This window comes from Phallusia mammillata, chromosome 6, assembly GCF_965637545.1.
Source record: "Phallusia mammillata chromosome 6, kaPhaMamm4.hap1.1, whole genome shotgun sequence".
Lineage (NCBI taxonomy): Eukaryota > Metazoa > Chordata > Ascidiacea > Phlebobranchia > Ascidiidae > Phallusia > Phallusia mammillata.
Window position 1 is genome coordinate 26,437,650 of NC_137257.1, and position 10,847 is coordinate 26,448,496.

Here is a 10,847-nt window from a genome sequence, read left to right on the forward strand (position 1 = left end):
ATATAGGCGATATACCGAATCAGGCCAGTCTCCAAAGCATTTTCATATGGCAAGGCAAAGGCTAGAAATGATGTTCAGGGTTGATCCCAGTATGAATTTATTCATCTTAGCTTATGTCTACTAGTGGTCAAATTTAATGTTGGGGCTACAACACAAAACCATTAAAAAACTTATAATTTTCAACATTACAGAGAAGATATATAGATCAATACGTTTAAAATGGCACAGTGGGCATTGGGCATCAGCTAATTTGTCTTAGAATGGTGCACAATGCAATAAAATGCCTGATTTAGAAACTCAGATACCTGAAAACGTAATTTATTGCTATTTTCTACATCATGAATCTTAGGTGAAATCATTTTATTTTCTGCTTGACTGATTATCAATTGTCGAGCCTGACTGGAAATATTCATCATGAAAACAATGCTCTCTTTTACACAATAGAGAAATGGCAGATGCACTAACCAGTAGTTCGTCACATAGCAGAGCATACACACAAATATACCCTGAAACTTGCACAGTCACAAAAGCATATGTGCCAATGGTCAATGTGGCATGTTCCAAAATGAAATTAGCGAAAATATTCCTAAATCAGAAAGAAAAATTGAGAATCTCTGCTTTAGTAAATAGATGTTGTTCATTTATTTTTGGAATAAAAACAGAGTGCCTTGGCTAAACAAAGAAAAGATTCCAGGAATTTCGTTTCTATGTAAAGTAATTTCATGTTAGCTATTGTTTGAAATGAATTTTTGGAAGTTGCCTGCAAAGTTTCACTTTCCATGAAATGAATGGTTGCATGAGTTAAAAATATTTTCCAAACAATTGTCTGAAAGTGAAACTGTCCAAAGCAGAACATATTGTTCTTTGTTGACAATTTTGAAGAAAAAATGTTTGCTCAATTAGACACAAAGTGTGTAACAGAAAAACAAAAGGGCAGATTGTTAAAGACAATGTTGCATCCATGTTTAATCTTCATGTTTATAGAGCTCTTCTGGCAAATCTATTTTATTCCGACGTTTCGACGTCCTATACAGGTCGCCTTCATCAGGGTAAATAACACTTTTGCCATACAATTGCCAGAAGAGCTATATCAACTTGATATTATGGCTGGCAACTAGCTTACACATTTTTAATCTTCATGTTCATAACTATGGGTAAGCGCTTTAAAAACTTATATATTGCAAAAAAAATCATAATAATTTGTATATCTGGACAATGACACCCACCTGCGAATGTTTTGAACATTAGGTGGACAGTGAAACTTAGTCATAAAATACGTGCGATTACAATTGTGGGTGGAAATTGCATTCAAATTTTATAAATAGTGAAAAAGTGGATGATGATGTATTAAGGTTGAGGAAAGCTTTGCTCTACATCATTTCAGTACCACACATTATAACTTTTTGGGCCATTAGTGTGTTGATAAAATGATCCTTTAATATTAGAGATAGACCGATATGGATTATTTAGTGATAATTAATATTTTGTTTGCAGTAAAAGGCCTCAATTTATACATTTTAGTGGCAAAAAACTGCACTGTTGTTGTTGGGTGATTTGTACGAAAATTGTAGTTCATAGCTCGAGTTTTGCTACATGTATAAACACTAACAAAAGAAATGACAAAGTATGAATTTCACAAACACAAAACATCTATAAATTCTACTTTTGCCGACAACAATACATTATCAAGATATTTTTACATCCAACAATTCCAAAATACCTTGATGTGTTGGTGGAAGTAGCAGATGACGTCGTTTCAAGATCGAACGTCCCTGAATCGGATTCTGCATTTCTCATTGCTGCATCACTGTTTCGTTGGTCTTTCTTGTTCTGAAACACAAAACAACCAAAACCTTTGAATGTATTTAACCTTAATGTTCATAACTATGTATCGATAAAAATCCTGTAAAACAAAAAGAAAACATCTATTTTGCATGTTGCACGGTTTGCTTATAAGATTTCAATTTTCTTTTAATAGATAAATCTTGTTCTGTTCAAACAACCAAATTTATTAGTTTACTAATTACTTTTGTTAAAATATACATGATGTTTCAGTTGTGTTTAAGTGATACACAGATGATGTGGTTTTTATAGCTAACATCTGTTTGTAGTCAATGACTGATGAGAAAACAGCAACATTTTGCAAAACACACATTCTGGCTACTGTGGGATTCTTTTTGACAATGATTCAATAAAAAAGGCCAAAAGCAAATACCCAACAAAATAGTAGGTGATATTCTAAACTGAATAACATGAATAGAGGCAAAAATGCCAAATCGGATTTGTTTTGCTATTTGTTTATTATAATACTAGTTGTTTAATGCAACAGAGGTCTGCAACGATAAAATGTTAGAAAATTTCAGTAGCAGGAAGCGATTATAATGTCAGTAGCAGGAAGCGATTGCAAGTGTTTTACTAAAACAAAGAAAAACGTAAAAAGTTTGGGAACCTTTTCATTTTCTGTTTTCTTCTTGCGCAGAAACCTTCCACTGATCCGTTTTTTCTTGTTTCGTTCTTTTTCAAAGTCAGTCAACTGCTCCTAAATGTCATGTTAAAAAAAGTTTAGAAAATTTTACTAAGAGCAACCATTCACCAGCTAAAAATCACCACAGTGCAGAAAAAGTTTAATAGTGCAGGGAGAATAACAATTTAAGCACAATTTTGTTGTTGACTTTGTTCCCACAAGTCAACAGTCATCTGAATTTGTATTCTCACATACAGTAAATAAAACTATAATGGTTGAGTACAACACACTGCCTTTGCATTTAGTACATTCACTGTTTTGAGTTACATATTCATGACATATTCACACGCTTATTATCAGCTGATGTATTTGTGACTTCTTTATTCTGGCAGACAGAAGTGCATGGTTTCATACAAAGACTTGTTAAATCTGTTTTTTAGACATAAGAATTTTGAGATTTGTATGAAGAGTCAAACACACAGCAAGCAACAACATCATTAAGGCTTATTTTTCAACAGTAAAAACTTTGTCTAATGGGACGTATGTTATTTGTTTAAAACATTTTACAGCAGTATAAGAATGAAATTCGTAATTGGCAGCTAAAAATTCAAAACATTGTCAAAAGCAAAACTGACAAAAATCTCACTTTTTCAGCTGGTTTTTCCGGGGAAGCATTGTTATTTTCTTTGGAAGTAAACAAAGCTTGTATTTTGTTCTTCACTTTTTTGTTTTTATTCCTTGGAACGCTGCTCAAGCCTTCTTCACTGGTTCTGCATAAAACATGAGGATGCAAGTTCAAATACCACTGTATCATTCAGATATTACTCAACCATATAATTATGACAAAACTTAGTTTTAAGAGCTATAGTCTCTTAATAGAGGTAAAATATTAGTGAGATGAAAACACCCGAACTTGTTGGAACTTCCTATTAAAAAAAAATTCTACACAGGTGGATGTTTTTGAAGAGTTGTGCCTCAAAAGACAGAAAATCAAATTAACTAAAAGTTATAAAATCATTCAGAATACTTTGTATTTTAGTAATCAAAGCCGTTAAAACAAAACGATTTGGGGGCCTGTGGGTGAACTGCTGGGTCATTTGGGGTCAAACTTCAGGAGGATCAATAGCTAACATCTTTGTAAATTTGAAGCACTCTTTCTTGACTAAACACATATAACAAACCAGCGATAAAAAAGAAAAAAAATATGTGCACAAACAATTCTTGTCCCCTTAAGGAAGGGTGTAGAAGTATAAGCAACCATTAATTAAGATCTGCTGCCAGGAACAAAGAAGAAATAATCTATCTCTGAATTGAACTTACCCTGAACCACTTCTATCTCTGGTGGCAATTTCACTTTCCGACAAAACAACAACATCGCTGTAATTTGTCTTCGGTTGGTGAGTTGAACGGACAAAATTATTTCCCATATTTGACGAGATCTCCACATCAACGTAATTCAATTTCTTGGTGCCTTAATGGAAAAGAAATGCATTTGTACATTTTTTACTTCCACAAAATCATAAGTTTACACTTGAATCGATTTAATTGCGTTGAAAACTAATTGCAGAGAATTGTAAAGCAAGTTACAAATTATGCAAAACAAGAATAAAAATATATTCACAAATGCTACAGGATCATAAAACAAATTGGTTTGGAAGTTTGCAAAGCTTTGTTAAACATTGTAACAACAAATGAGGGTCTGTAAACAGAAGATTGGGTTGCAAAGTGGTAAAAACATAAGGTAGCAAGTTAACCAGCTGCAAATGGTAAAAAAGTGGTAAAAACATAAGGTAGCAAGTTAACCAGCTGAAATCCTCTTTGCACAAATAATTGCCGTCTTACCGCTGTTTACTTTATCTTTCAAATCTTTTACAATTAGTTTTTTCTTTTCTCTTGTCAGCATCATACTGCGGCGACCAACAACATTATCGGGGGGCAAGGGTGGGGGGTCTTCGTCCACCGATTTGCTCGTTACAAGGGGTTTTATCCCCGGGGGCAATCGTGGAGGGTCTCGGTCGGGGGGTGGGGGCACTGGGGGTAAAGGGGTAATTAAAATTAATTCATTGCACAATATCAAAATAAAAAAATGAAATAAAAAGCAAAATGAAAACTTAACAACTTTTGATTTTCTTATTTATATTGCAGCATAATGATTGAAACATTTTCATATTATGTCAAAAAAATATATAGTTTTTAAAGATTAAAACATGATAAAATGCAAAAAAAAACGGGAACAATTCTCACAGGGAACTGAAACTGTTTTACATGCTGTGATGTAACAAATGAAAAATAAACAAAATTGTTCTTCTCTTCAACATTAGGAGAAAATCTCATAAATTTCAATAAATGAGTCAAAATTTACTAAAATGTTTAAGCAATCAAAGATTTACTTCATCATATAATTGGTGAACTAAAATGAAAAATTGAACATAAAAATACATGCTGTATAAATGCTGTATAAACTGGCTAAAATAGGAATGATTGAAATTAAATGAAAATGATAAATTGATGCCGAATTACTTGTAGGTGCTGTTGATTTGGCTGAAAAGCAAAAATCGGTTTAAATTTTCAAGCAGCGTAAATGCTTTAAAACACCATCCCATAAAATTCAGTTGGGAGAATAATATGTTTTAATCAACCCTATCAACACATCAAACAGAGTTAAAGATATTTTCTCCCATTAAGCTAATGCTTTAAGCCTCCAGAAAAAGAGGAACTTGAAGACAAACATCGAAATTTTATTTCCTCACAAAAATATTTCAGCCTAAAAATACAGTTAACCTTTTCTTTCACACAACTTTGTAAATTATCACAAAAATTTATCAAACAATTTTCGAAACGGGTTAATCTTTTCTATTGGTGTGGAAAAATTATCCCAACAGTTGTTTAGTGATAATTTTGATTTTGGCAACAAAACCACTTACAGGTAATATACCCATGGTGAGGTTGTACATTTAAAAATCTACACCCCAAGCAAACTTTCTGTGAATGTGTTTTGTCATATAACCCTAGTTTAGTGTTTTTGAGCAAACAAAGATTGGAGACAGCAAACAAGCTGTGCTTAATTAACATTGTAAGGTTCAAATTGCCAATACAGCAAATATCACAAGCTTTGGTATTGCAAGCAATGTACTGAAAAGTGGGTATAGCTGTTAATATATATATACATAAGTTACTGAACTATTTGTTTTTACCAATTGGGTCGAACCGGTTAGCATTACTGGTTACTGTCAATGAACTTTTGTAACGGAACCGGCTGAAAGACATAACTTTTGTGATAGAAAAGGGTGAGAAAAAAATTGAATCCCACCACTGTCTATATATATGTTACTGAACTATTTCTTTTTACCATTTGGGTCGATTTCGTGATATTCTGGTGTAGATTTGGGTTTCACAGCTGGTGGTGGAACAACTTGACTGCCATAATTGCTTGATGGAAGCTGAAAAACACAGAGAATTAATGAGAGATACTTTAAATTCAAAGTGAAACTAGTTTGTACCAATCATCAGTGGTTGTTTACTCACACATGACAAACATTTAGAGCATTACTACAACCACACAAACACACAAACACACAACCACACACAAACACACACAAACATTGGTCTTTCAATTCTAACTTCAGCTTGCTCTTTAAAACATTTGCAAGGTCCTAGTTGAAAGGTAATGCAAACACTAGCTGGTAATGCAAACACTTTGAATTGCAAAGTTATGCTCATTATCCAAGCAATGGTTCTACATTACATCAAAGTTAACAACAGAGGGCAATTGTTTGGCACAATTCATTCTCCTGCCATTGTAGGAAAACTTCAGAGTAAATTTCTAAAGAAGTTGTACAGATCATTTGGTTAAAAATGACACAAATTCATTTTAAACTTACTGTTAACTATTAACCCCTAGTAAATTAACAGAAGTAAAAATACTAAAAAGTCTTACATATATATATAATGTATTGCAATTCACAACTGAACATTTATGACAAGTAACTTGCCAGGTGACTTGAACAAGCGAGAAAGCCTGAAGGCAAAACGACTTTACAAGCCAGACTTACACACGTATATACTTCTACTTTACACTTATCTGTCTCAAGTGAACAATGCAGGCATCTACAACTTATGTGTAAACCAATCACAGGACTTATCACCCAAATGTTTACTTTGTGACAATTACATAAAAATGCATTGCTCCATTCCTAGTATTGCTACTTTTATTGCTTTTTTGATTACTTACCTATTAATTTTCAGAAATGACAAGTTACATTTGAAACTAGAAGGGTGGCTTAGCACATATTGCCCTTGCATATACACTATAACCTATTTTAAAACATAAATATATTTCCTTTGCTTATTTTGTATTGGGTCCCATATTAGCCATCGTCTTTTATAACTTTAGTCGTTTCTGCAGGCAAAAACTCATGGGTCCCCACACATGCAAAGTTGAAAATAATGCAATTCAAGAGATAACCATGAGAAAGTCGGGTGTTGTAAGGTAAAACACAGCATTCGGCACTGGGCTTAAATAATAATACTATGTAGAATACAAACTATAAAATTAGATTCACCCCAGATATTGTTTGAAGTATGTCCTATTTAACGTTTTAAAAAACTGACCCATTTTAGGGGGCTAGTAGGGCAACTAATTGCGTTCGACACACAAACTAAAAAATATATAAAAACCACAATGACTCAATCAATAGTACTGCAAAATTTCAGCCCAATCCGAGAATGTTTAAAATTTTGATCACTAGAGGTATTTTGAGCAACAACCATTAATGTTCCTGACGTCATAGGGCTGTTAACAAGCCCCAAACTGCCATGGCGCAAAAACGACCACCAAGCAACCCACCAACGAGCAACATACAACTGGTTGCCCTTGTAACACTATTGCTCCAAAGAAATCTTTCGTTTGTGGTGCGCAGTAACATACAAATACGTTTTACACTTTAAGGGCTTGTGGGGTAAATGTTAGGACTACAGGGTTGAACACAACAATCGACACCTATAAATGGCATACTATACAAGAAATCCAAATTTCAGCCAATTCTGACACTGTTTAAAAACTCACCCATTTTAGGAGGCTAGCGGGGTAAATACTGGGGTTATCAACAAAAACAAAGTGGGATGCACATCTACATGAATATATCTACCATCTGTGTAAATTTTAGCCAAATCCATCAAACATTTGATGGAAAAACGAGTCGGACAAACTTTGGGTAAAAACACCCATTTTAGGGGCCTAGCGGGGTAAATACTGGGGTTATCAACAAAAACAAAGTGGAATGCACATCTACATAACTATATCTACCATCTGTGTAAACTTCAGCCAAATCCATCAAACATTTGATGAAAAAACGAGTCGGACAAACTTCGGGGGGGGGGGGGGGGGGAAAGGAAGAAAAAAAAAGAAAACATTTCGAGTAAAATCAATATGTGTCCCCTTCAGGGAAGGGGACCCATAAATATATGCTCTACATCTGTATATTGGTTAGTCTATATCTTTTTGGATTTTCAAAACCCTAAGGTGTGAACAAAATTATTTCACACTTACATGCACTTCTTGGGACATCCGCTCATATCGTATCTCAACCATAGAGTCTGGAACATTCCCGGACATCGGTAAATATCCCTGCAAACTCCTTATACTTGCAGAATGATGAGGAGGGTAGGGAACGTCGTCTGCCACTGCATAAACTGCACTTGTTACACCGGAGTCAGTTTCATCGAAATCCTCATAAGTTGCAATATTCATTCCCGGGTTATCCTCCAGTGAATCACTGTCACTAGGAATGTTGTATATCGCAACGTCAGCGTTTGCAAGTATTTCTTGCGATGTCATTCTTGTTTCAACATTTGAATGGGTTTCTTCAGGTTTGGGAGCTTTGGCTGTTAAAGTATTTAGTTCTTGTTATCTGGGGTACCATATTTTATTTCTTGTTATCTGGGGTCTATAAACTGTTTTTTATTTATAAATCGAATTAGGCATGTAAAACAGTTTGTTTGCCAAAACAAATCCAAAGAAACAAACAGTGAAACTGGATTTTGACAACCCCTAAAATGTAACTTTAAATCAGGGGTGTGCAACCTTGTTACTGTGGGGCCAAATGCAATTGCCAAGATTAGATCGCGGGCCGCACCTGTGTATAACACAAGGTGATTTTACTTTGTTGCTTACCAAATATGCATAACTACAAGTATAATTCGCATTTAATTCTAGCCACATATGGACAGGTCGCAGAAAAATAGCACCTGGCGCATTAATCTGCTCAAAAATATATGGTAATTTGACTCAGTTGCCAGTACTTTTGAAATTCAAGCATCATTGCAGGCTGCACAACCTTTAATCAATGGGCTGCATTAGACCCATGGGCCTCAGGTTGCATACCCATGCTTGAAATGATGGACATTTTTAACACTTTTTTGTAAACCAACTGCAATGACACAAAATTTCGGTTTGGCATACAATTGTGTAAATCATGTTTAACAACAGATCACTTGGAAATTGCCACTGTTTTAAGCTTGACCGTCACAAATTCAGCGCTGTGCATCCAAAAAACGAAAATATTCACTTTTTGCAATTTTGCAACTTACCTTGCACTGAAGAATTCTCTTCTTCAGGATTGGCGGAATATTTATGGATTGCTGATTCATCAAATGCAAAAGTTTGATCATTCGTAGACACAATTAGTGTGCCTGTACTTTCAGAATGCTGATAACTTTTAGCAGATGAGCGATTTATGTAAGGTTTCGGTGATTGAAATTGAATTGACGAGGCTCGATTTCTAAAAGCGCTGCCAGAATCATGCGTGGAATTATTTTCATCAACGGATTGTTTTTTGTGCATTGAAACTGACTTCCACGTTTCACCTTGATGTGTGTTAGATCTTTGTTTGATGGCTTGAAGTGGTTCCCTGCTTTGTGGAGCTTCTTTAGTTTTTGTATCCCACATTTTTATGAGATTTCCCATCCCAGGGCTTTTTGCATCTCGTCGCATTGATGGTCTGCACCATAAGATATGTAAGGAGTTATATACTCAGAACAATTAACTTCACTTAGTTTGCCGGCATCCAATATTGTTTACATATACTTCTGTATAAGTACATATATAAATAAATTACCAAATTCAGGTTACCGAAATTTAGGTTTTTATTACAATCACACATTTTTTTAGAATGAGATCATGGTAAAATGGTTTAGTTTCAACTAAACATATCTGATCTGTCATAATTATATAGCATCACATACAAAACTAAATTACACATATTGTTTTGTTTAAACATTTAACCACAGTCAAACCACACTATATATAGTTTTTCAATAGTACCTGTATGGGATAGGAGTTCTTGGCCCAGAAAGTGTTGGACTAAATTTTAAATTCGATGGTTTTGAAAATTCTTCTTTCTTATCAATTTCCCCCGTTAAAGTTTTTGTGTCATCTTCTGGGAATTTTTCGTCTTCACGAGTCTCCACCAAAGTTGGAGGGACAATTTCAGGTTTTTGGGTTGATCCATTACTTAATTTCTTCTCTACTGCAGGTTTTGTATGCATCTGATGTACTGGTCTCCACACGCTACTGCCAAATGGACTTGGAGGTACTTTTCGCTGCGGTGGATCTTGATGGACAGGTTTGTGTTCATTCTCGCGGACCAAAGGAGCTTTCACCCACACTTTGGGGGTCATATGATTAAGGGATGGCTGTTTAGCAAGATTTTTATTTACACCAGTTGCCGATTTGTCAAAAGATGGTTCTTTTTTAAGATGACTTGGTTTTGCTGCAATTGCAGGTTTTCCACCAACTTTCGGCCTTGGTTTGGGAGCCACAAATGGCTGCATGTTGGTTCGTTGTTCCATTGCAGCATTTATCCCACAATATCAATGATAATTCACATTGTTACATAATACAAACTGGCACCATTTACAAAAATACAAAATCTGTTTCATGTAACAATTTTAAACTATTAAAAACTTAGAAAGCAGTATGATGTTGCATTTATTCCGTTTGTCACATTAAGATAACCTGTAGAAACCAAGCCCATTTCCACTTAACAGTTTTGCAATCTGTTTGTCTATTTTTCTAAAAGTTTTATTTCCACAGCAGATCTCTCGCAACCAGCTGCACTGATGAGACCTAATAGATCGAAACAGTGTGCACTGTCTGCACTTTTATTTCTCTATTTTCTTGTTTTACGCAGTACATGATTTGATTACGTTGAATACACTTTTTTAGAAAATTGAAACTGAATTTATTTGAAGTAAAGTACGTAGCGTGTGTACAAAATTTGAAAAACAAAAATATAATGTTTTACTGTCACATTGGGGGTAAAAGACTAAAACTTAACCCTTTTGCAACTATAATAATAACAACAATACCTGATAGCAACTTCAC

General features: G+C 34.5%; 1 protein-coding gene across 1 annotated transcript in view; it reads right to left on the reverse strand.

Moving 5' to 3' along the window:
* The window catches only part of LOC145233887 (uncharacterized), a 28,398-nt gene extending 17,979 nt beyond the window's left edge, over positions 1-10,419 (reverse strand). Inside the window, exons 1-9 of the mRNA XM_080098654.1 lie at positions 9,786-10,419; positions 9,053-9,462; positions 8,013-8,347; positions 5,814-5,904; positions 4,307-4,495; positions 3,785-3,935; positions 3,111-3,234; positions 2,450-2,539; positions 1,721-1,830 (exon numbers count right to left, since the gene is read on the reverse strand). Coding sequence (XP_079954780.1) covers positions 1,721-1,830; positions 2,450-2,539; positions 3,111-3,234; positions 3,785-3,935; positions 4,307-4,495; positions 5,814-5,904; positions 8,013-8,347; positions 9,053-9,462; positions 9,786-10,312 — 2,027 coding nt within the window. The 5' untranslated portion in view covers positions 10,313-10,419. The remainder of the gene's footprint in view (positions 1-1,720; positions 1,831-2,449; positions 2,540-3,110; positions 3,235-3,784; positions 3,936-4,306; positions 4,496-5,813; positions 5,905-8,012; positions 8,348-9,052; positions 9,463-9,785) is intronic.
* Between the last annotated feature and the right edge of the window lie 428 nt (positions 10,420-10,847).